The 27,040-nt window shown below is 43.6% G+C and overlaps 1 protein-coding gene across 7 annotated transcripts in view; it reads left to right on the forward strand.

Moving 5' to 3' along the window:
* The window catches only part of n4bp3 (NEDD4 binding protein 3), a 224,987-nt gene extending 198,682 nt beyond the window's left edge, over positions 1-26,305 (forward strand). For 5 of the 7 annotated variants that reach the window (XM_069899260.1, XM_069899263.1, XM_069899258.1 and 2 more), the window contains 3 exons: positions 12,428-12,847; positions 16,730-17,548; positions 23,156-26,305. In XM_069899260.1, coding sequence (XP_069755361.1) covers positions 12,461-12,847; positions 16,730-17,548; positions 23,156-23,791 — 1,842 coding nt within the window. In that variant the 5' untranslated portion in view covers positions 12,428-12,460 and the 3' untranslated portion in view covers positions 23,792-26,305. The remainder of the gene's footprint in view (positions 1-12,427; positions 12,848-16,729; positions 17,549-23,155) is intronic. The other 2 variants (XM_069899264.1, XM_069899265.1) reach the window with 1 other exon arrangement.
* The last annotated feature ends 735 nt before the right edge of the window (positions 26,306-27,040 follow it).

The raw sequence follows: 27,040 nt of genomic DNA on the forward strand, positions 1-27,040 counted from the left end.
GGGTATACAATATTTAGGAGGGATCGGCAAGAAAGAAAAGGGGGTGGGGTAGCTCTGATGGTGAGAGAAGGGACCGACACGATTGACAGGAAGAATATTAACTCGGAAGATGCGGAATCTATATGGGTAGAACTGAGGAATAGCAAGGGGCAGAAAACGTTAGTGGGGGTGGTATATCGGCCTCCAAATAGTAATGTAGAGGTGAGGGAAGGAATAAAAAGAGAAATTAGAGAAGCATGCAATAAAGGAACAGCTGTCATCATGGGAGACTTTAATTTACATATAGATTGGACTAGCCAAATTAGTAAAAATACTGAGGAGGAGGAATTCCTTGAATGTTTATGCGATTGTACTAGACCAATATGTCGAGGAACCAACTCGGGAGCAGGCCATTTTAGACTGGGTATTATGTAATGAAAAGGGGCTAATCAGCAATCTTGTTGTACGAGTCCCTTTGGGTAGGAGCGAACACAATATAATCGAATTCTCACTCAACCTGGAGAGTGAAGAAATTAAAACCGAGACGAAGGTCCTGAATTTAAATAAAGGGAATTATGATGGTATGAGACGGGAGTTGAGTAAGATTGATTGGGTGGTGTTTATGGGGGGGTTGACGGTGAATAGACAATGGAAAGCATTCAAAGATCTAATGGAAGAATTGCAGAAATCGTTTGGCATAAAAATAAACCAAAAAAGGTGACTCAACCGTGGATAACAAGGGAAATTAGAGAGAGCATTAGGTCCAAAGAGAGAGCATATCAATTGGCAAAAAAAAGTACCAAATCCAAAGACTGGGAACAGTTCAACATGCAGCAAAGGAGGACAAAGGGATTAATCAAGAGGGCAAAAATAAATTACGAAAGTAAGCTTGCGGCAAACATAAAAACCAACTGCAAAAGCTTTTATAGATATGTCAAGAAGGAAAGATTGGTGAAATCCAGGGTAGGTCCCTTGCAGTCAGAATCAGGGGAATATATAATGGGGAATAAGGAAATGGCAGACCAATTAAATTCTTACTTTAGTTCTGTTTTCACAAGAGAGGATACAAATAGCCTCCCAAGGATGTTGGGAAACATAGAGACTAATGCAAGGGAGGAGCTGAAAGAAATCAGTATCTCTAAGGACATGGTCTTGGGGAAATTGAAGGGATTGAAGGCTGATAAATCCCAAGGGCCTGATAATCTACATCCTAGGGTACTTAAAGAAGTGGACATTCAGATAGCAGATGCTTTAAAAATTATTTTCCAAAATTTGATAGACTCAGGATCAGTACCCATGGATTGGAGGGTAGCTAATGTTAAAAAGCCTATTTAAAAAGGGGGATAGAGAAAAAGCGGGGAATTATAGGCCGGTGAGCCTTACATCAGTAGTGGGCAAAATGATGGAATCCATTATTAAGGATGTAATAGTGAAGCATATAGAGTCAACATGGATTTACAAAAGGTAAATCGTGCTTGACAAATCTATTGGAATTCTTTGAGATGGTGACAGGTAAAATAGATGGGGAAGAGCCAGTGGATGTGGTGTACCTGGATTTCCAAAAGGCCTTCGATAAGGTCCCACATAAATAACTGGCATGCAAAATCAAGGCTCATGGGATTGGAGGCAAGGTATTGATGTGGATTGAGAACTGGCTGGCAGATAGAAGACAGAGAGTTGGAATAAACGGCTCATTTTCTGAGTGGCAGGCGGTGACCAGTGGGGTGCCACAGGGATCTGTACTGGGACCCCAGCTGTTCACAATTTACATTAATGATCTAGATGAGGGGATTGGATGTAATATCTCCAAATTTGCAGACGACACTAAGCTAGGAGGGGTTGTGTGCACTGAAGAAGGGGTCAGGAAGCTCCAGTGTGATTTAGATAAATTGGGGGACTGGGCAGATACATGGCAAATGCACTACAATGTCGATAAATGTGAGGTTATCCACTTTGGTAATACAAACCGGAGGGCAGATTACTATTTGAATGGCAATAGATTGGGAGATGGGGAAGTGCAGAGAGACCTAAGGGTTCTTGTGCACCAGTCACTGAAGGCCAGCATGCAGGTACAGCAGGCGGTTAAAAAGGCAAATGGTATGTTGGCCTTCATATCAAGAGGGTTTGAGTATAGGAATAAGGATACCTTACTGCAGCTGTACAGAGCCTTGGTGAGACCACACCTGAAGTATTGTGTGCAGTTTTGGTCACCTTATCTGAGGAAGGATGTTCTTGCAATGGAGGGAGTGCAAAGGCGATTCACCAGGCTGATACCTGGAATGGCAGGAATAACTTATGAGGAAAGATTGCACAATTTGGGATTGTATTTGCTGGAGTTTAGAAGATTGAGAGGGGATCTCATAGAGACATATAAAATTCTGGCAGGACTGGACAGAATGGATGTGGAAGGGATATTTCCAATGGTGGGGGAGTCCAGAACCCAGAGCCATGGTTCGAGAATAATAGGCAAACCATTTAGAACTGAGATGAGGAGGAATTTCTTTACCCAAAGGGTGGTGAATCTGTGGAATTCATTGCCACAGAGAGTAGTTGAGGCAGGTTCATTGAATATATTTAAGAGGGAATTAGATATATTTCTTCAGTATAAGGGAATTAGGTGTTTTGGAGAGAAGGCGGAGACGGGGTACTGAACTTTAAGATCAGCCATGATCTCATTGAATGGCGGAGCAGGCTCAAAGGGCCGAATGACCTACTCCTGCTCCTATCTTCTATGATTCTATGTTTCTATGGGGAGATGGTGATATGCTGATTTTAAATCAGTGGTAGAGAACACCCGGTATTGGGCAATCTGATTCACCATATCAGCAATGTGGGGGAGGGTGTTCGCATCCAGCCGTGTGAACCTGTTTATGGTTTGACTGTAGTCAACAATCATGCAGAGTTTTTCCCCATTCTTGACCACCATGACCTGGGCCCTCCAGGGGCTTGTGCTCGGTTCTACGATCCCCTCAGGCAAAAGCTGTTGCACCTCTGACTTGATAAATGCTCTGTCCACCGTGGTGTATCTCCTGCTCTTCGTGGCGATTGGCTTGCAGTCAAGGGTGATGATAGCGAACAGGGATGGGTGGGGGACTCGGAGGGAGAGACTGCTATGGGTAGGATGTAGTGTGCCCATTGGTTGCATGTGGAGTGGAGGGTGGGCAGTTGCGGACAGTGAGAGGAGGATGGGGCCCGTCGAATTCCAAAATGACACTCTTGAGGTGGCAGTGGAAGTCCAGCCCCAGGATTACTGGCACACAGATCTGGGGCATGACCAACAGTTTAAAATTGTCATAAGTAGTGGCCCCGTACTGTTAGTGATAGCGTGGAGTAGTCCAGAGTCTCAGCAAACTGTGACCTGGATACCAGGGATATCTTGGTATGAACTCACCACGAGTGAACAGTCCTGCACCGCTTCGGGGTGTACAAAACTTTTGGTGCTCCCACTGTCGAACAGGCAGTGAACGGGATGTCGATTTACTTCATTCTCCATCATCGAGCGAGCAAATCGGTGAGGGGTGTGCTGGATGAGTGTAACAGAAGCTAGTACCCTGTCATGGTTGGAGTTGCTGTCGGTATCGGACTTGTAAGATGGCACCCGTGGCCCAAGCTGGGAAGGTGGCAGCTTCCTTGGTGTGCACGCGGTGCTGTTATTCAAGGACAGGAGTGACATCGGGCAATATGGCTGCCTGCACTTGGCACTGCTTGGGAGGGAAGGTCTGGACTTGCATACTTTAGCGTAGTGCCCCTTCCTCCTGCACCCTGAGCACATCACTTCTTTGGCTGGGAAGTGCTTCCTGGGGTGCTTCTGTTGGCCACAGTTGTAACACTTCGGGGGCTCAGCAGCGGCAGCGGCAGAGTGGGATCCCGCATCCCAAGATAGCAGCCCCCGCAACCCCCATGAGGCGGCCAAATTTTCGGATGCGAAAGAGTCTGAGTTACGGAGGGATACATCCAGTGTTTAGGTGACCTCGATGGCCTTTTCCAAGGTTGGTTCATCGACCAGTAGCTGCTGTCAGATATAGTCTGAGCAGATGCCCACTACACAGGCATCCTGGATGAGCTTGTCTGCATAGATTTCTGCAGTTACGTCTTTACAGCTGCAGGCCCTCCCGAGTTCACGCAGGGCCCGAATATACTCTTCAAGGGGTTCGCCAGGCCATTGCTTGCACGTAGCGAGGAGACCGGGTTAGTCTTGGGGATGTACCTGGGTTGGATTTTACTCATGGCCTCGTTGAACTCGTGCAGCCTCTGATGAATGGGTAGGCCCTATGGCCGACTAAGCAAGCTTAGTTTGTTGTCATTGGTTCTCATGACCTGAGCGCTGATGTGCAAGAAGTCATTGAAGCTGATAAGCCGGAGCTTGAATTGGTCTGGAGCGCTGGGCGTTTGCGGATCTACATCTAGTTTGTCTGACTCTAGCAGCTTGTCCATTGGAAATTTTTATGGCATTAAAATTGATACATGATCAATAATACCAAAGGGCTGGCTGGAGTTGCTGGATGACAGACTTTTAAAACCGTAAGACTTGGACCCTGCTCCTGCTCTGGCCCAATCCCAGGACTCCTACTGAGGGAGGGACTTGGCTTGCTGCCTTTATTAGGGAATTCAAGGGGGTGGAGTCACTGAGGAAAGGCAGGCCAGCCAAACATATGCACGGTGCCAGTGTACAGTGGTGTATCACCACAATGAGAATGAAAGTGGGACCGCTAAAGGACAAAGGAGGCAACATGTGCCTTGAGGCGGAGGAGGTTGGGAAGGTCCTAAATGAATACTTTGCATTAGTAAGAGAAAAGGACATTGATCAGAGTGAAGTGGGAATAGAACTGGCTTGTGTGCTGAATAATGTGGAGATTAAGGAAAAGGAAGTGTTGAATCTTATCAAGATTGATGTCCCCAGGGATGGACATGATGGGAAGTGAGGGAAGATCTAGCTGGAGCAATAGCTATGATCTTTGAATCCTCTTTGGTCACAGGGGAGGTGGCGAAAGATTGGAGAACGGCAAATGTAGTCCCCTTGTTTAAAATGATAATAGGGAGAATCCTGGGAATTATAGACCAGTGAATCTTAATGTCAGTGGTGTGCAAATTATCAGGAAGATTCTTAAGGAGTGGATCTATGAGCATTTAGAGAAGGATAGTCAGCATGACTTTGTTCCTCATGAGCCTAACTGAGTTTTTTGAGGAGGTAACAAAAGAAATTGATGAGGTGGTCTATATGGATTTTATCAAGGCATTTGACAAGGTCCCCTAGAGATTCATCCAGAAAGTCATGAGGCACTGGATCAGTGGAACCTTAACAGTGTGGATAAAAAAATGACTTGCATGTAGAAAGCAGAGGGTAGTAATGGAAAGAAAGTATTCTACCTGGAGGTCAGTGACTAGTGGAGTGCCACAAGGATCTGTTCTGGGATCCTTGCTTTAGAAGCCTGAATAGGCATGAGATTGTCTGAACTCAGAAGCGAAGCAAGCACAGGCCTGGTCGTACTTAGAGGGGAGACTGTCTAGGAACACCAGGCGCTGTAGGTTTCTGTGAGGGGTGCTGGACAAAGTGTCAAAACTCTGTCTGCCTTACGGTAGACAAAAGTTAAAGAATTGTGTGTATGTTACATTCTAAATGTAGTATTACGTGACAATAATGGAACTTTTACCTTTTGTGATTTTTATAAATGACCTGGATGAAGAGGCGGAAGGGTGGGTCAGTAAGTTTGCAGATGACATGAAGGTTGGATGGAGCTGAAGGTTATTGAAGGTTACAAGAGGATATAGACAGGATGCAGAGTTGGGCAGAGAAGTGGCAGATGGAGTTCAATCCAGATAAGTGTGAGGTGATGCATTTTGGAAGGACAAACCAGAAGGCTGAGGACAGGGTTAATGGTTAGTTATTTAAGTGTGTGAACCTTGGAGTCCAAATCGATACATCCATCAAGGTCATCGCACAGGTTGATAGGATGGTTAAGGAGGCCTATGGGATGCTGGGATTCATTAATAGGGGGGATTGAATTCAGGAGTAGTGAGGTCATGTTGCAATTCTACAAATCTCTGGTGAGAACACACTTAGAATATTGTGTTCAGTTCTGGTCACCTCATTATAAGAAGGATGTGGAAGCTATGGAGAGGGTGCAGAGGAGATTCACCAGAATGTTGCCTGAATTCCAAAATAAGTCTTACGACACAAGGTTAGCAGAGCTGGGACTCTTCTCTTTGGAGTATAGATGGATGACAAGGTCTGCAAGTTAGGGTGAACAGCCAATGCCTGTTTCACAGGGTAGGAATAGCAAATACAAGAAAACATATGTACAAAGTTAAGGAAGGAAAGTTTAGGGGAGACATCAGAGTGGTTTTTTTTACACACAGAGTTGTGGGGACCTGAAATGCTTTTCCAGGGGTTTTGGTGGAGGAGGGAATATTGGGGGCATTTAAGACACTCTTAAACAGGATGGAAGAAAAATAGAGGATTATGGGGTAGGGTGGGTTTATTACCTTTTTTTAAGGAATATATGGGTCAGCACAACATCGAGGGCCGAAGAGCCTGTACTGTGCTGCAGTGTTCTATGTTCTAGTTTCTACTTATGGGTAGCGTAAACTGTACTCAAGGTAAAAAATATGCTTATACAGTTGTTCTTCAGGTTCATGTGGGTCCCACAAGTTAAGAACCAGACCAAAGTTGAGGTACAAAGCGCACATTTATTTCAAGGATGCACACGGGACAACAGGGTCAATATGCTAGGCAAGACTCTACACACATACACGGGGGTAAATAGACACTTTGGATAATGAAGGAGGAACCGACAGAGTCTGGGGGAAATTACATGAATACACACATTCAACAGTCAGGATCAAGGTGATACTACATGCCCCCACCCCTTGACCGGTATGGACACAGCTCTTGCTATCTAATCTCGGGACTCACCCCAACCCCATGTGAAAGGTGCTACTTACGTGCCACAAGGGGTCCAAAAAAGGCAAAATAAAGGAACACATGGTTCTTTTTAGTTCTGCAGACAGTATTGGGGGGCCAATAGGGCATGCTGGGCCCTATTGGTTGCTCTAGCCAATGACTCAAAGCCAGTGCAGGAGCTTAGCAGGGGCCAATTGGGTGAAGGTCAGGGAAGTCTGGGTGGGCTGCCTGGACTGCAGCACCTGGTGATTTAGATGGGCCAATCACAAGGGTCACCTTGATGGCTTGAGAAGAGTCTTTGACCTTGATTGGCAGGTAGTGTGTCCTCCAAATAGGAGCGCAGCAGCACCACCAGGTGGTGGATGCTGCTTGTCCATTACAACAGTGCCCTCCATGTTTGGGACAAAGACACTTTTTTTCAGTTATTTGCCCCTGTGCACCACAGTTTTAAATTTGTAATCAAACAATTCATGTGTGATTAAAGTGCACATTTCCACATTTTATTCAGGCTTGACCATGTAGAAATTACAGCACTTTTCAGGGCACCGTAATGTTTGAGACATTTGGCTTCACAGGTGCTTTTGAGAACTCAGGTATGTTTAATTGCTTCATTGGTGCAGGTATAAGAGAGCTAGGCTTGCTTCGAAGCTTTTGATCACCTTTGGAATCTGTAGTTGCCACTTTTCATCATGAGGACCAGAGTTTTGCCAATGAAAGTCAAATAAGCCATTATGAGGCTGAAAAACAAGAATAAAACAGTAAGAGACATCGCCCAAACCTTAGGATCACCAAAAGCAACAGTTTTGAACATCTTTAAGAAATAGCACAGTGATCGCAAAGTGACAAGGCAAACCTCCCTGCTGATGACAGTAGAATTTTCATCATAATAAAGACAAATCTCCAAAAATATGTCCGGCAGATCAGAAAAACACTTCCCAAGGCAAATGTGGATATGTCAATGTCTACTGTCTGCAGAATACTTCTATCCACTGTTTTTTGCTTCACTGTATGCCCTCTCTTTGCTTTCACATTGGTGTTGTGAAATTTTTCCATTAGAATATTTCCTCATTTTTGATATGCATTTATCTTACATCGTCCCAACTTTTTGCAGAAACTCCATCCATTCCTGTTCTGCCGTCTTCCCCACTAGTGCCTCCTTTCCAATCTGCGTTGGCCAATTCCTCTCTCATACCACTATAGTTCCCTTTACTCCACTGAAATACCAACACATCCAACTTTGCTTTCTCCTTGTAAAATCTCAAATTGAACTCGATCATATTGTGATCATTGCTCCCTAATGGTTCCTTTATCTCAGCTCTCTAATCACCTTGGGTACATTACACAACACCCAATCCAGTGCATCCGATATCCTCATTGTTCTCCTTCGGTGAAAGTTCCTTCTTTGAGCAGAGACCATAGTCAATGTTGATTATACAAAGGAAAAATACTGAAGTGGTTTCCCGTTGCCTTCTTCAGTTGCAGTGTTCCTATTGGGTGGGTAACCCTGGCCATTGATCAGCAGATTCATCTGCCCAATGTTTTCAGTTTTACAACCATAAATTCCAATTTGTAGAATCTGCTTGTAAAAAAACATCCACCATCTGAAATCCATGGCTTCACGTGACCTTGATTGGGAGGCTAATCAGGTACCATAACTTGCCCATGGGTGGCCTGTAGGTTGTCAGACGGAAGGAGCATCTTACATCTTTTTCTGAGCAATTGCGCAGGCCTGACACCAAATTCACAATCTAGTTGCTTGTTAAAATCCCCCATGACCATCATAACATTGCCCTTCTGACATGCCTTTTCTATCTGTTGTTGCAAATTGTTGTCCACACCCTGACTTGGAGACTGTATATAACAGCCAACAGTGTTTTTCTATCCTTGGGATTTCTTAATGATTCTATACCTTCTCATCCCATGTCCCCTCCTTCTAATAATCAAATCTTGTTCCTTACCAACAGAGCCACACCACCCCCTCTGCTTCCCTTCGTTACAGTGTATCCTGGGACATTCAGCTCACAACGACATCCATCCTTTAACCATGACTTTATGATGGCCACCATATCATACCTGCCAATCCATAGCTGTACTATAAGGACATCCAAATTTATTTCTTATGAGGCATGTATTTAAATACAAAACCTTTTGCCTTTATTTGATACATTTGACTCTGTGTCCCTGTCATGTTGCAATGCATTGTGGAAGATAACTTCTTGCCACTCCTCATTGATAGGGGTCTGGAAGTAAGGAAAGCCAGGATCCAATTATTGAGACCCAGGTCTTGGAATTTGTTGATCAGTTCTGAGAGGATGAGGGTGCTGAATGCCAAACCGTAGTCAATAAAGAGCATCATAATGTATGCATCTTTGGTCTCCAGATGTTTCATGGTTTTGTGTAGAGCCAGTGAGATGGCATCTACCCATAGACCTGTTGCTGTAGTAGGCAGTTTGGAATGGATCCAATTTGTGAGGCAATTTATTAGTTTCTATTATCAGATGACCTTCAAGATCAGCATGGTCAGTACAACACTATTACTGCGCCAGTGACCAGGATTCGAACCCAGCGCAGTCTGTAAGGAGTTTGTACATACTCCTCGTGTCTGTGTGGGTTTCCTCTGGGTGTTCCGGGTTCCTTCAAACCTACAGGGGTTGTAGGTTAATTAATTTGGGAAGCACGAATTTGTGGGCCACATAAGCCTGTTACCATGCTGTATATCTGTTAAATGAGAAACCGAGTTCTGAGGCATTCATCCATGTCTTGTATTAAGTGATTTATAACAGAGACAGAAAATGTTGATGAGGCCAAACACGTCTCTCGTCTGGAGGAATCAACAGTTGTTCCACATTCTTCATCTTTCAAACAACAAAAGCTTAAAAGATGTTGAAACAAGAAGGGAGAGTGATGTCACTGATGCCGGATGTGACTGTTTCAAGCACCAGTGTTGATGGTGACTGGGAGAAGTGTGATCAATTTACATTGGGAATTATATTGAAATTGAAATATGCTGGTAATACCAAAATAGAAGAGTTAATAGTCACACACTGCTGGGAGTGTGGCACCACCAGGCTAAACTCTGGAATTAAGTGTGAGGTAATATATTTTTAAGTTTTAATACTTGAATGGCAATATTTATAGAAGTAAGATCAGTAGACAGAGCTCACAAAGGGATTTGGATGTAGAAAAGTACAAAACAGATTCTTGGAGTGATGAGGATATTGAAATCTAGTTGCATTTGATGTTTCTTTCCCACATAAACAAGTACAATGTGGAGTGCTCATCCAGTGAGACCATATATTCCCAGTCCTCCAATGAATCAACAGCTCAATATTGGAATGTTGGCCCACAAAATTTATTCAGCAATGTAACGGAATTCACAAGTGGATTTTATTTAAAATCCACACATTGGTTGCCCCATGCGTTGGGTTGGGCTTGCAAATGCACAGAGGTGGCTGGGTTTGTGCAGTTCTGCCAATCGTTGGCAATGTGCAAGTTATCTCTATTTGCAAATGGCAATAAACACTTGATCAGTTTTTACCTGGAGACTTGGTTAATGTTACAGCATATTCCAACATCAGTCCCTCCAGGAGAGTCAGGAGCATTGATCTTCATTAGGATATCATTCCCAGTGCTCAACCTTGCTGTCCAGTTCCCCAAACTCTAACTCTTTGATCATTCACTACTTTCAATATTCTTATAATGCCATTTATAATCTCTCCCCAGCATGTAGGCCCAAGCCCACTCCATTCTCTTCTCCATTCTTCATTTGTCCTCTATTCTGCATGACTTCCACTTTCTGCTGTGTTAAGACATCTGAGGAAGAGTACTCGAAGCAAGCTCAAAGCTCATTTGAGGTGGGGCCATTAAAAAACAAAGGCACTGTCTTGTTGGTTCTCCACAAAAAGGATGGGGAATTAATGTAGCTCTAGGACAATTTAGGGACATTTCCAGACTGGTTCAAACATCATGGCAATTGAGTCATGTTAACTGATTAAATGTGCAGCATATTTCTTGAAGAATTTTCCATGATTTCAGACATACACCTGCTGCATCACTTGTTCCCAGAAACCACACAACTGTCCAGAAAAGTACTCGGAAAAGTGTTCCCTTCAAATTTGCATGTGAAAGGATTGTGTTGAAAATGGATTTGGAAAATATTACAATTAAAAACTCACATGTACACAGCAATTGCAGCAGGTCTCTGGCATCATTTAGAGATCAGGGGAATCTGCTAAAAGGCAAAAGAAAGGCAAGACTGTGGAGCAGAAATGAGCTCTACCTCTGTCTCACGTGGTCTCCCAATTAGCAAACTACAAAAATTAGTTCATGCACAATTGTGACCATAACAAGCCTATGCTTTGTAAAATGTGCCAAAATAAGACCTTTCTGCCAAAGTGCATGAGTGATGTAAATTTGATAATTTACTCCCTCATTGAGTACATTACATTATCACTTCGCACTATCTGTTGACACATAGCAAGCTACAGATAGCTCTCAAACATCTTGCCTAAGCGTCACTTAAATATGATTCTCAGGAAGCTGTCAAATTGCCAACTTTTCAAAACCTGGGGTAATGTTGAAACTTTGTTTTCTCATTCTTGCGATTCTAGTGCTGGGCCATAATGCAAGAGCTCAAAATGGTCAGTTAGCTGGTTTTCATTTCTGTGGAATTAAATGGGAAGAATTAAACTTTGCTTCTAGAAACTGGCCAGCCCACTTTCTGTCAGTTAATTTCTTTTTCACTATTTTCAATATGATACTCTCCTCTGGTCTCCTTCTCCCCAGTTTTCCCTTCTCTCCCCCCTTGTTTTCCCCACCAATTCTCCATCCTTTCCCTTGGCTCTCCCCACCTCTTCTTTCTTCTTTGATTCTCGTCTCCCCATCATCTATACCTTCTTTGACATCAGTCAATTGGGGCTCAGCTGTGGCCCTCCCTTTCTTCATCCTTGTTAGCATTTCTCCAGTGCTGTCGAATCCTGAGAACAACCCTCCCTCCCCCCTTTCCAGACTGTCCCTCCCTCCTGTATTTACTCAATAGGCCATTATTGTAATTGAAAGACTGGAAGGGTTCGAGGGTTGCAAGGAAGCTTTGCTGCCTGATTCTGCACAATTTGAACATTCAGCACTTTGAGGATGGCTAAGATTCGCCAGTGGACTTGGCCTTGCCACAATGCAGGAATCCAAAGAATAAATGGTATTTAAACTTTGTCTTTAAGTCAAGTAGGTTTGACAAAGCAGAGGTGTTCAATGCATTTGCTCTCAAGGGCATTTTGTTGAATTTACTGTGTGATTCTTGGATTTTCCTGCACAATGTTGAGTGTTTATTTGTTTGAGGAGGTAAGAGCAGGATTAAGACTTCATTACTTCTGTGCAATTTGTAACCAGAGGCGGTTGTGGAGGCTCAGTCATTGGCTGTATTTAAGGCAGAGATTAATAGGTTCTTGATTAGCCAGCTCATCAACGACTGAGTGGGGAAATGGATCAGCTCATGATCAAGTGGAATGTAACTGTACTGGAGATTTAAGCAGCTTGTTTCTTCTCTTCTAGTGTTGCCTTCGAGCCATGATCTTGAAGCTGTGAATGTCCATGGCTGCAGTCCACACCTTGCCTGTATCCAGTGATTGCAACAACCTGGACTCTTGTTCTCCAAGCAGTACATTCAAAATGGGAAGCGTTGGAAGTTTGATGGCTGAGAAACATGATTTCCCAAGCGATCAATCGAGGAGTCACCGAAATGGGAATGCTTCCAATCTCAGGCAGCCAGATGGGTTGTTTAAAAAGGGATTGACTCAAAGAGAGCTGTTGAACTATCTGAACAACATCAAAAAAGGAGGAAAGGCAGAGAAAAGAATTGTGTTCGGGAGCTCGTCCATGGAACGCTGTCAAAAAGATGGAAAAAAGGAGATCTTTGGGAAGGAGATTGATCTAACAAAGAACTCACTTCCTGTCAGAGGGAAATTTGAAAAGGTACTTTAAACCTAAGTCAAAAAGTGCTGGCAAGATTAAATTTAATATATAACAAGCTGGTGTTTGCTTCGAAATCAACCAATCAGTTACTTCTGTACTTTATTTTGGCATTTCCCTTGAGACATTCTGATTTTGTGCATCTTCTTCTTCTTTGGCTTGGCTTCGCGGACGAAGATTTATGGAGGCGTATGTCCACGTCTGCTGCAGGCTCGTTGGTGACTGACAAGTCCGATGCGGGACAGGCAGGCACGGTTGCAGCGGTTGCAAGGGAAAATTGGTTGCTTGGGGTTGGGTGTTGGGTTTTTCCTCCTTTGTCTTTTGTCAGTGAGGTGGGCTCTGCAGTCTTCTTCAAAGGAGGTTGCTGCCGAACTGTGAGGCGCCAAGATATATGCATATATGCTTAATTACAGCATCATCCACTATTATCTGTTGTTCAGCTGGGAGGCACCACTCACTTGCTTTGTTTTTCAAATTCAAGTTTATTTGTTATCCGATTGTACCAAAAGATCCCGACTATTACAGCATCATCCACTATTATCTGTTGTTCAGCTGGGAGGCACCACTCACTGGCTTTGTTTTTCAAGTTCAAGTTTATTTGTTATCCAATTGTACCAAAAGATCCCGACTATACAGCGTCCATGGTGCAGAACCTTGCAAACACATGTGCAGACATAACACACATACAAACAAATTATACACAGTACCTATATTAAAATAAATATTATTAATAAATGGTAGAGTTGTTTTAGCAATCATTCTGCAGGCTCACTGCCCAAGTGGAGAAATTGTTCCTCAGCCTGATGGTTCTGGCTCCCTACCTCTATCTTTTCCCCGACAGGAGTACCTGGAAGATGTTACGTGTGGGGTAATATGGGTCTGCCCTGATTTTTGCAAGGTTTCTTTAAGGAACAATCCAGGTAAATCACATCAATGGGGGAAGGGGGGGGGTGGAGGAAGAGCCCAGTGATCCTCTCCGTCACTTTTACGGTCCTGTGAATTGATCTCCGATCCGATGCTCTGAAGCAAGCTTACCTCACTGTGATGCAGCTGGCCAGGATGCTCCCGATAGAGCTGCTGTAAAAAGTTGACAGAAAGGTGGCCAGTAGCCTTGCCTGCCTCAGCCATCTAGGGAAGTGCAGTCGCTCTTGCACCTTCCTGACAACTGAGGAGATGTGTGTCCAAGATCAATCACTTCTAAAGAGGATTCTGAGGAACTTAGTGCTCTCCACTCTTTCCACTACTGAGCTACTAATGTGTAGTGGAGGGTGGTCATCCTTTGTCATCCTGAGGTCTTTTGTCTTGTCTTGTCCATGTTCAAGTTCAAGTATATTTCTCATCTGATTGTACAAGTGCACCCAATAAAACAGCAATCCCTGACCCTCAGTGTAAAACACTGCAAACATGCACACAGACATAATGCACATATAGACAAATGATACAAATATTAAAATAAATAAATATTACTGCTTAAATAGTAGGTCACGGAGTGTTTAACGAGTACAGTACAACTCCGATTATCCAAAACTGGATTCACCGAAATCCTCATTTATCCAAATATTTTTAAAAATTTTGGATAAATAAGAATATCCCAAACAAATCAGAAATCCTCCTTGTTTTGGAGCTGAACTGACCAGGGACCTCAGGCTCCCGCAGTAGCAGGGATGTTTGTCTCCTGGCACGAGGTGGGCCTCAGTGGGGAGGTGTCAATGATCGACGATGGCCAGCATTTTTTTGGTGAGAATTAAACATTATTTTAATGCTTAAAAAGCATTTCCTTGTTGTTTAAACAGTGTTAGAAGTGATTTGCTGTTGGTACTGGGCTGTTTTTAAAAAACGGCTAGATCTCCAAAAAAATACATTTATCCGAAATAGGCCCTGGTCCTGACCATTTTGGATAATCGGAGTTGTACTGTCGTTCATCGGTTATTATTCACCAGTCTCAGTGCCCGTGGGTAGAAGCTGTTTCTCATCCTGGTGGTTCAGGCTCTGATACTCCTGGATCTCTTTTCTGACGGGAGTAGCAAAAGTTGCTGCGCGTGAGGTGGCCAAAGTTACCACTGCCACTTCTTTTTGAGAATTGTTTTTTGGAGACTTAGTTGTTCCTCTTGCACCATATTACTACATTTCCCACCTCTTCTCTGTAGTGTGACTTGTTGCTGATGAGGCCGAGCACGGTCGTGTCATCTGCAAACTTTGTAGGATCTGGATCTGGCATTGCAGTTGTGGGTCAGTAGCATGAACTGGTTGAAGCCAGAGAACCATTTACAATGGTTCTTCACCCGCCCCCCCACCCCCATGCAGGGAACACTGGTGTCCTACCAAGGATCTGTTCCAAATCCAATTCTATTTCTCATCCACAAGCTGCCACTTGGAAATATAGCCAAACACATGGCATTGGTACCTACATGGAACCTTGTAATGTCTTTGCAAATGGATTGTACATCAGCCAGTGGTTTTTCTGATAAGCGTCATGTCTCAATTTCCCAAGGAGGCTGTCCAACCTGTGTATTTCCAGCTTTTTCTAATTTAGTTCAGCAACTCTTGGTTAGCTCACTACACCAAACAATCTGTTGCTTCTGGCAATACTTTTAAGATAAAAAAAATAACGGCTTTGGTCTGGTTCTCTTGAGGATGGTAGCTGTGAAAAATTGAAGTGTCACTATCGTGTATTTGCCAGTTTCTCCTTGGCAGGAAGAATTTACTATAGTTGCATGAATTTCAATGGAAATTCCTGTCAATGGGTGATTAATTGCATTTGTTCAACATTATCTAGACCTCCAACTCCAAGTCACTGTTTCGTCTTTGCTTTGCCTGAGTTTATTTTGTCTTATTACTACATTTAACATTGATAATGTTAACTTTTTATAATTGTGATATTCCTTTTTATTAAACATTTGATATTGACAATGATTGTCCCACCAAAACCAACCTTGTGGATCATGGTGAAGCAATGTTAAACCATTTATCTTTTTAATACCAGTGTGAACAGCCATGATGGGAGCCTCTCTGTGTCAGAATAGATAAGGTAGAGGAAAGTAAGTTGGCTACTTTGGTAGGAGAGAACAGAACTGGAAGACATAGCCTCAAGATTCAGGGCAGTAGATTTAGAATAGAGATGAGAAGGAGCTACTTTTCCTCGAAGGCTGTGAATCTGTGGAATTCGCTGCCCATTGAAACAGTGAAAGCGACTTCAGTAAATATATTTAAGATAAGGTTGAATAGATTTCTTCATAGTAGGGGAATTAAGGGAGATGGGTAAAAGGCAGGTAGGTGGAGATGAGCCTATCATCAGATCAGCCATGATCACATTGAATGGCGGAATAGTCTCAACGGGCCGGATGGCCAACTCTTGCTCCTATTCCTTACATTCCTATGTTCTAGAAATATAATTTAAAGGAATTTTGGGACTGAAAAAGGACTCAGGCCCAAAACATTGACTACCTTTTCCTTTCCATGGATGCTGCCAAACCTGCTGAGTTTCTCCAGCACTGCAATAGGTCCCAGCATCTGCAGATAACTTATTCCCCACTTGGCATCCACCATTGCCTGAGGTCATGTCTTGCCTGGTTTCTATGTCACAAAAAGCACAAAAACCTAGACTTTTCAGACTTGAGCAATGGCCCATCTGGAAAAGGTGGAATGTGGCTTGCAACCAAACTTCTCTTCCCACTTGATGCAGGCAGTGCAAAAATTAGAGATAAAGCAAATTCTTCTGCCGTATGAACAGGCATATGAGTAGTTAAATAGTAAGGTCTGAGTAAAGTCCATTACATTCAAGAAAACAATTATAGAACTGTATTTTTAATGTGTACTAATAAATCTTGAATTTACATCTTCCAACTTCTACCCATCACCAAATCCTTCCCATCCATTGTCTTTCAGTCACGGTGTCGACCCTCTGCCTTTAAGCCAGTGGTGCCAAAGAACTTTAGTTCAATGCAGAACCTATACCCACAAGAGACTAAGGAGCTGAATGACAGCACAGCCAGCCTCAATGTCTTCAGCAGAATGGACCACTCACCACTGAGAAATGGAGGCAGAAAGCAGGATTACTTCCGGATGGTCAGTCAAGAGGAAGACTTGTCGGACTCTGGGAGGAACTCCATGACCAGTCTCCCTCCCTGTGGAACAGGCCTGAAACACCATATAGGGCCTATCAGTGCCTCCATGGGCCAAATCAACCACATTGGCTCAAATTGCATTGGTGGGGTATCTAAGGAGGTTTCAAACTCTGACAGTGGCTGTTTCACCTGCAAGAATACGGCAGTCCTCAGCCGGATAAATCCCCAGAGCAACATGTCCCCCTCCTGTGAAATGTCGCAATCGATGGAGGATGTCCTCAGGGAGCTGGAAGATCAGCTCCACAAGAAGGAAGTGGAGCTGAAGCACATGAGACGGAACCTGGATGAGAGCGAAGATGCCATTGCTCAGGTATTTGAGGACAAGCAAAGGCTGTGGGAGAAGGAATTGGAAGAACTCAAGCAAATCTATGCCTGCAAGCTGCACCAAGTGACCCAACAAGCTCAGCACACCCAGCGGACTCTTCAGCTTCAGGTCTTCAAGATCCAGCAGGAGAAGAGGAAGCTGCAGGAGGACTTTGACAAGTTGCTGCTGGAGTGCGAGCAGCTCAAAAGCCAATACACGTCCTATCGACAAGAGCAGGACGACCTAACCCCAAAGCTAGAGAAGACCAAATGGGAGGTATGGTTATTTATGTATAAGACCATAAGACATAAGATGAGAAATAGGTCATTCAGCCCATAGAGTCTGCCCTGCTACTTAATCATGAGCTGATCCATTTTCCAATTGACCGACCTTCTCCCCATAACCTTTAATGCCCTGGGAAATCAAGAAACTATTAATCTCTGCCTTAAATACACCCAATGACCTAACCTGCCTGTGGCAACAAAAAATCCTCAGATTTACCACCCTCTGGATAAATTCCTCTGCATCTCTCTTCCAAGTGGATGCCCTTTGATCCTGAAGTTGTGTCCTACATTCTCCTACCATAGGAAACAACCTTTCTACACCTACTCTGTCAAATGTTTCAATGAAAATCTCCCTCATTCAACTAAATTCCAATGAGTACAGGCCAAGATCCATCAAACGTTCCTCATATGATCACCCTTTCATCCTGGAATCATCCTTGTGAATTTCCTTTGAACCCTCTCCAATCCTTTTTTAAATGAGGACCCCATAACTGCTCACAATCCTCCCAAGTCTCACCAGTGCCTTGATGAGGTCTCAACAGGCCTTGTAAAGCCTCAGCATAATTATCCCTTCTCTTATATTCTTTTCCCCTTGAAATGAAAGCCAGCATTGCATTTGCCTTCATCGCCACTGACTCAACCAACAAGTTGACCTCCAGGCTGTTCTGCATGATGACATCTAGTTCCCTTTGCCTCTGAGTATTTTCAATTTCCTCCCCATTTACAAAAGTTTCTGTCTGCTAATTGTTTCTATCAAAATGCATGACTGTCCATTTTCCAACATTATACAGCATTTAATTTGCCACTTCTCTACCCATTCGCCCAATCTGTCTACATCCTTTTATAGCCTCCCCATTTCCTCGACACTACCTGATCCTCCACCTTCAATCATATCATCTGAATACTTGGCCACAAAGTCATTCATTCCATCATATAAATCATTAATATACAACATAAAAAGAAGTGCCCCCAACACTGACTCCTGTAGAACTCCGCTAGCAATTGCTAGCCAACTAGAATATGATTCCTTCTTCCTGCCAATCAGCCAATGCTGAACCCATGCTTGAATGTTTCCTGTTGTACCATGGACTTTTATCTGGTTAAGTAGCCTCAAGTGTGATACCTTGTCAAAAGCCTGAAAATCCACTCCATCTCCATTATCCAGCCTGTTTGTCACTTCTTCAAAGAGTTCCAATAGGTTTGTCAAGCAAGATTTGTCCTGAAGGGAACCATGCTGGCTCCGACCGATCCGGTCATGTGCCTCCAAGAACTCCGTAACCTCATCCTTGACAATCAACATTTCCCCAACCACTAATCAGTCATTTACTTTCTGCTGCCTCCCTCCTTTCTTGAAAAGGGGGTGACATTTGCGATTTCCCAGTCCTCTGGGACTGTACCAGAATCTATTGATTCCAGAAAGATCATTACCCGAGGGTGCAATCCATCTGGTGCGGGAGACTTATCCACTTTTAGACCATTCAGCTTCCTGAACACCTTCTCCCTTGAAATAGTAACTGGACTCACTTCCCTTCCCTGATACCCTCCAACATCCGGCACATGGCTGGTGTCTTCCACAGAGAAGGCTGATGCAAACTTCTCCTTTAGTTCCTCTGCCGTCTTTTTGTCTCCCATTATTATTTCTCCAGCGTCATTTTATAATGATCCTAGATCTATTTTCTTCTCTCTTTTACTCTGTAGAATTTGTTGCCACAAACATTACACTAGGTTATTGGGTGTATTTAAGGGACAGATTGATAGGCTTGAAGAAGCTCTTTGATATTATTTTCTGGCTGATTTTCATCTTTTCTCTCTTTATGGGTTTTTTAGTTACCATTCTGGAAGTCTTTGAAAACTTCCCAACCTCTATCTTCCCCTAATTTTTGTTTCCCTGTCGACTCTCTCGTTGGCTTTGACTTCCCCAATTAGCCACAGCTGTGACATTTTTCCATTCAAATATTTCCTCATCCTTGGTCATTTCATGCAGAAACTCCATCCATTGCTGCTCTGCCACCTTCCCTACTCGTGACCCCTTCCAATCCGCTTTAGTCAGTTCCTCTCTCGTGCCACTGTAATTCCTTCAACTCCACTGAAATACCGACACATCTGACTTTAGTTTCTCCTTGTTAAGTCTCAACCTGACCTCACCAACCGTGAATGGTTCCTTTACTCCAAGCTCTCTAATCACCTCAGGTGCAACATCCAATCCAGTACAGCTGATCCCCTCATGCATTCATCAACAATCTGCTCTAAGAAGTCACTTCATAAGCTTTATACAAATTCTCATTCTTGAGATCCAGACCCAACCTGATTTTTCCAATCTACTTACGTTAAAACCCCCCATGACTGCCCTTTTGACATGCCTTGCCTATTTGGTATTGTAATTTGTTGCCCACATCCCAGCTACAGACAGTGTGGTGAAGACTTTTGAAAACGTTCACTTACCTTCATTGGTCAGGGTATTGAGTACAAAAGTGGGGAGGGACATTGTGTTACCAGGGAACAGGATGGTGAGACCATCATGCATCATGGACTATCATGGATCTAGATACGCAGTTCGAGGAAGGATGTTATTTCACCAGAAATTGTGCAGGAAAGATCAATGAAATTCTTGCTGGACTAGAGGGTTTAGGTTTTCTGAAGAAGGAAGATGGACAGGAACATTCTACCCTGGAGCATGGGAGGTTGAAGAGAGGCCTGAGAGGTTTATAAAATCATGAGGAACATATAAAATGTAAATTAATCTTTTTACTAGGGTAGGAGAGCATTGAACAAAAGGACATAACGTTCCAAGTTGGGAAGACTGGTTGGTTTCCAGCTGTCACATTGAAAACTTTTTGAGGTAAAGGATAAAGCCAGCAGGATACTCACACATGCAGGCTATTCCATTATGGTTGACGGTAATTGGCATACAGCACAGAAACAAGTCATGCAGCCCATTGTATTCCTGCCAGCTCGCAGATACACACTGCTCCTCATCCCATTTACTAGCACTTAGTCGACTATACCTTGGTTGGGATGTTTCTCCACACACGTCGTCATTCAACTAGTGTATCACAGATTCCAAACATCCTTGAAGTCAAATTTGAATTATTCCTTGCATCCACTCTAAATATTCCACCCACTACCTTAAAATCACGATACGAATGTTTGAATCTCTGGTGAAGGAAGGAACTGTTGGTCTGTGGTCAGGTAGGTCTGTGGCATGGTTCGTGCATCAGTTAGTGCAACGTCTTTACAGTACCATCGATTGGGACTGGGGTTCGAATCCTGCGCCATCTTGTAAGGAGTTTGTATGCTCTCCCTGTGTCTGTGTGAGTTTTCCCTGGGGGCTCCAGTTTCCTCCCACCATTCAAAACGTACCAGGGGTGTAGGTTAATTGGTGTAAATTAGGCAGCACGGATTCATGCGTCAAAATGGCCTGTCACTGTGCTGTATATCTAATTTAAAAAGTAAAAGTTTTTCGATGTAAAATGGCGCAGCATTAATTTGGGGCAAATTCCAGATTTTATCTCGAAAAACTTAACAGGTATTGAGCATTTAGATAAAAAGCATTTAATGAAAACTTAAATGGGGATTGGACCAGTAGCAGATTAAGCTGAGGGCTTTAGTAAGGCCCCCCTTGACCTTGCCCCACAGCCCCCACCCTTCATCTGACGCTGTGACTGTGGTAAAACACAGAATTGCTGGAGGAACTCAGCCGGTCTCGTAGTGTCCACAGGAGGTAAAGATACCTTGAAGAAGGGCTCAGGCCCAAAACGTCAGTACTACATCTTTACCTCCTACGGATGCTGCGAGGCCGGCTGAGTTCTAACAGCATTGTGATTTTGCAACTCAATTTACAAATACATGTTCGGTTTTTCCTCTAACACGTTTGTGAATTGCACTCGACCCGAACACTGCAGACTTTCTCGTTAAACACTTTTAATGTTCAGAATGTGTTGCATGATTTCTACTTCATAGTGTTGGAACGGACTGGCCTGGGCAGAGTGGAGAGATAATATGGGATTACAAACTGTGATTTAACCAGTGGTCATTTCAATGGCCATGGGAAGTTGCCATAAAGAATGTAGTAAATAGCTTTCTCAGTGATTGCTATTTCCCAGGTCTTGGTCTACAATCACGTAAAGTTCAAGGTTTATTCCAGTCCCATCTCAGTGCCTTCGAGGAATGGAAACATCATCTCTGCTCTCTCTGTGACTGCAAGATTGTGTCCCAGAGTTGTGACCTCCTCTGTCCCTCCCACCTGGGCCTCTCAACATTCTGCACAAACATTGAATTAAACAGAATGTGCTGAAACACCCAAGACGTCCAAAAACACCTGTAAAGAGAGGGATGGGGTTGGAGGGGGGGGAAAGAGGGAGAGAAAGTTTACATTTGCTTGGAACTCACCGTATGTACCTCGACCACAACCCTGCTTTAATACTTCTCTTTAGTTACTGACACCACAATACCACAAATTCCAAAGTTCCGGCACATTCCCAACAAAGGGTGTCTCTTCAACTTCCCGAGAAAGATTTCCTCTCCTCTTGCCCATGACCTCCTCCCTCTGGACAGAGAGGGAGAGGTTGCATCCCCATTCCCCTTTCTGCTGGGCAGGGAGAAGTCCCCATCCCCTGGCCTGTCCCCCATTCCACTGGGCAGGGAGAGGTCACGACCCCTGTCCCACTGGGAAGGGGGAGGTCACCATCCCCTGTCCCAATTGGCAGGGAGAGGCACCCAACCCCTGTCCCACTGAGCAGGGAGAGGTCACCGTTGCCAATTCCATTGGGCAGGGAGAGGCCCCCGTCCCCTGTCCCACTGGGCAGGGAGAGATCACGACCCCTGTCCCACTGGGCAGGAAGAGGCCCCTATCCCCTATCCCACTGGGTAGGGAGAGGCCCCCATCCCCTGTCCTGCTGTGCAGCGAGAGGCCCCCATCCCCATTCCAATGGGCAGGGAGAGGTCCTTGTCCCCTATCCCACTGGGCAGGGAGAGATCCCTGTCACCTGTCTACCTGGGCATGGAGAGTTCCCTGTCCCCCGAGCCCATCCCACTGGGCAGGGAGAAGTTGCTGTCTCCTAGCCCCATCCCACTGGGTAGGGAGAGGTTCCTGTCCCCATCCCGCTGGGCAGGGAGTGGTCGCGGTCCCTGTCCTGCTGGGGAGGGTGAGGTTGCTGTCCCCGTCTCATTGGGCAGGGAGAGGTCCCTGACCCCAGCCCTGATCCATTGGGCAGGGAGAGATCCCTGTCCCCATCCCACTGCGCAAGGAGAGGTTGCTGTCCCCGTAGTTTGGTGGGAAGGTGGATGATCACACATGCCGTTGTCGCTGCAAAATCTTCATGCAGCTGGCTCACTACCACATGCTCCCAGAAATCGCTGCATGTGTCACCCCGGCAATAGTGTGACTCCAACTCTGGCCCACAATCACTGGCGGTCTCACCCGCACAAGCGCAGTAAGTAGAGACCAGACACCCACCCTTTATTGAGTAGGCCCCTCGAGACATGGGCCCCCTTACCCTTCGGGCCCCGAGGCTTCTTCCTACTCAGCCTAATGGTTAATCCACCGCTGGTTTTGGCTCCTCCTGTTCCAGAGTTTGACTTCATATTGGTCTCTCCGCAGGTGTGTCAGAAGGCTGGTGAGATCTCCCTGCTGAAACAGCAGCTGTGCGACTCTCAGTCTGAGGTGGCAGAGAAAAGGAGTGAGCTGTTCAGCCTGAAAGTTCAGCTCCAGGAAGTCCACATGGAGCTGTGTTCCAGAGACGAACAGGTGCTGCTGTTGAAGAACTCTCTGCAGGAGCAGTGCAAGCAACTAGCTACAAGTACAAATATCCTGCAGCAGCACGGGGAGCCCACCTTCCACCAGGAGGTCAGCCTCAGGAGAGATGGCGGCCCTGAAGCAATGAACGGCTTGCTGAGTGGGGAGACTGACGATCTGAAGTCCAGAGGCTTTCTCGAGGCCACCACCCAAGGTCTTATCCTGCAGGTTGAAAGGCTAAAAGCTGAACTGTTACTGGAACGAAGGCAGTCGGAAGCCCAAGCTGCCAGTTTTGAAATTGAGAGAAGTACCTGGCAAGATGAAAAGGAAAAAGTCATCCAGTATCAGAAACAACTGCAGTCTAGCTACCTGGAGATGTACCAAAGAAACCAGGCTCTCGAGCAAGAAGTTCGGGAGATTGCAGCCAAAGTGGAACTAACGGGCTCTGATTCTAAGCAGAACCTACCATGGATTGAAAGAATTGAATCTTCTGAAATATGACAGGAAATGAAATTGTGAATCATCGTGTCTGTCAATCAAGACACTCACTGTTGTTAAAAAACACACCTATGTTGTAGTCAATTCCTCAAGATGAACTGGCAACTTTTAAAAATGATGATACCAACTGGATGTCATTATTAACCTGGCCATACAATGGAAAGGATGCAACACAAGGAAGCTTCCACAATTTTCTAGAACAGAAGGTGGTGGCTGGTGTGTGAAGATGATCTGGAATACCAGGTTCTTGATTATCCAAATATTTGAGGTGATTAACTTGTTCGCATAGTTGAAAGATGCTGCAAGCATCGTTCACTCAACGATCTGACTGAAACAAGCCAAAATTTAACCTCAATGCTTTAAAATGTGAAATAATTAAAGAATGTTATTTTGTTGCAACTTAGTTCAATTTCTCAAATCCTTCTGAGTTAGAATTTAGTTTAAACTTCACATTCTACAGATTAACCCCTGTGTATCTGTTAAATAATATTGATTTGAAGCAATGTTCTTGGGCTGCTTTATGTTTTCAAGATTTTTCCCTTTTCTTGAGGTGGAATTCCACTGGCTGAATTTCATTCCAATAGTTTTAAAAACTCTATCTTTTTTGATATGCTCTGTAATCTTGAGCTATATAAACTAATTTCCTCTTGTAAATCTCATGCCTTTCCTTTGCTCATTTTGTTGATATATAATTGAAGTTTAGCCTCGTTCAGATCCTATCTTATGTGATAAGGATATGTGACTCACTCTGCACTCTCCATCAGGGGACTTTTGTCCAGTGCCTCTCTGAAACAGTCATCCCCAGAAGCTGAGACTTAAAGGGAAGATGAGACCAATATTAAAACTTTAATCCCATTGGCTGGTACTCTTCAGAATGACCATACAAGCTGAGGTTTGTTCACTGCAAGGGTGGGGTGGTTGTAAAGGCAGACTTGCAATGGTACAGAAGACACTAAAACATTGTTATGAACTGAAATGGTCCCTTGTGTTGTGTCTGCGACTTGGAGGGTTTTATCCACAGCATTGCAAGTATTCCAACTGAAGCAAACTGATAGTGGAAGTGTACCAGGAACTGCAAAATCTGCTTACCAATGTATGAAACTTGTGTGAACACAAAGAATACTCCAAACAAACTTACTCCATGAGAATAATGTAATGATCTGCCATGCTTCATAAAATATAAACAAAAAATGCATTTTTTTAAACTTGTATTTTGGGAAGACTTGCTTATTAGAGACTATACTTATAAACCCAGACATATCACATGATTTATGAGACATTATTTTATTTGCGTCCTCCCACCCACATCAGAAAGATGGTTCCTTTTAGAAAGTATATTCTAAATACAAAATGCCTCAGGGACTGGAGGACTGATCCTTTCTGATCTGGGCATCACTTCTCCTATTTTTTTAATTCATTTTTCTTATTTTCAACAATGGCTTTCTGCAAAATTGTTTTGACCCTAATTCTGGATCCCCTCCACACTTAGTAACTTGCCACTCCATCTTGAAGGAGATGTAAGGCTGCAAGGTTCTGATCTAAGGTCTCCTTATCCCACTTCTTTCTTGCCATTTGCCTCCGCTTTGATGCATGATGGAAGAGTGATCAAGATTTAAAGAACGATTATTAAGAAGAAATATTGACCATGGCCGAGTGTATGTGCTCTCATTAGAAAGATGATTCTCTGCCTCCATCTAGTGACTAACATCTGCTCTACACCAATATTCTAAGCATCTCCTTTCTCCACCACTCACCATAGATGACTGGTCCATTTATGTTTTTTATTGTGAACAACACCAGCAATCTTGGTTCATCTGAAAATATTTCAGTTTTAATCAATGTTAATGGCAATGAATTATATATCTGGAAAATGATGGGATCAAACATGAAAGTCTGCAGACACCGTGATTGTAGTAAAAACTCAGAAGTGCTAGAGCAGTGGTTTTCAACCTTTTTCTTTCCACTTACATACCACTTTAAGTATTCCCTATGCCATCGGTGCTCTGTGATTAGTAAAGGATTGCTTAAGGTGGGATGTTGGTAGAAAGTAAAAGGTTGAAAACCACGGTTTTAATCGTCCCTCATTGACTTATTATGTGCATGGTTTCAGAACTCCAAAGGAAATGGACCAATCTCAATTTTTCTCAAGCAAAATATTTCAGTAACAATTAGATCTAGATCAGTTAACAATTAGATCTCCACCTTCCCTTCCTACCCACATCCCACCTTAAGATATCCCTTCCTAATCACAAAGCACTGATTGCGGAGGGATTACTTAAAGAGCAAGGTTGAGAACCATTGTGCTAGAGGAACTCAGCAGGTCTCGCAACGGCCATAGGAGGGCTCAGATTGATACTTTGGTTCTATATATATTTACCTCCCGAGTTCCTCCAACACTTATGTATTTTTTTTCTGAAAAATGATGCCTGAGAAAATAAGCTTGTAATTTACCAGTCATTTATGGCTTGATCTTTGATGGAAACATATTCAAATAAAATTTGACTACTTACATTGAAATGGACTTTTTCTTTTGCTGTGTTTTCTTTCTTAATGTCTCAGGTATGTGTAATCTGTACCAAAAGTTAAGTAATTAAGTTTGGAAGGCAGCTTTTAAAATATTAGAACCAAACCATATCATTCCCATCTCCTCCATATGAAATTCATCCTCCTGGATGAAATTATGATTTCTGAAGAACCTTGAGGAAACACATTGACTGACTGTATGGAAGTAACTTTACTCCAGCAAAGGCTGTAAATGATAATCCAGATTTTACATACGTGTTACATGGAGAAATACAGACTTTGCCTGCTTGCCATTGGCTTAAACAAAAAACAAATTTGTTGCGGCTGCATACAGGTCAAGATTTTCAGAATTTTTACACAATTATCTCACTCCCAGTTAACTGCCACTCAAATTTACCCATGCCCAATTTCCCATCGTGAATTTAAAACTATTCCCTTACACGTATTCAACACATTCAAATTCTGGAGCATTTCATTTCAGTGACCATAAATAAAAACTCCAAGATGACACTTACCTGCTCAAAGGCCAACTATTGGCCACGAAGGTGAAACTACACACCGATTTATGTTAAAAAAAGGGCTAAATCATACCATTAACATCAGAAATGTTTCTCAGAAAACTCACCAAGGGAATTTGCATTCTTCAATCCTCAATAAGTATTGATTTATCATAACATGCCCAATTTGATTCAAATCTTCTAACTGTAAATTTTGTTTTCAAATTCTTAC

This window comes from Narcine bancroftii, chromosome 9, assembly GCF_036971445.1.
Source record: "Narcine bancroftii isolate sNarBan1 chromosome 9, sNarBan1.hap1, whole genome shotgun sequence".
NCBI lineage: Eukaryota > Metazoa > Chordata > Chondrichthyes > Torpediniformes > Narcinidae > Narcine > Narcine bancroftii.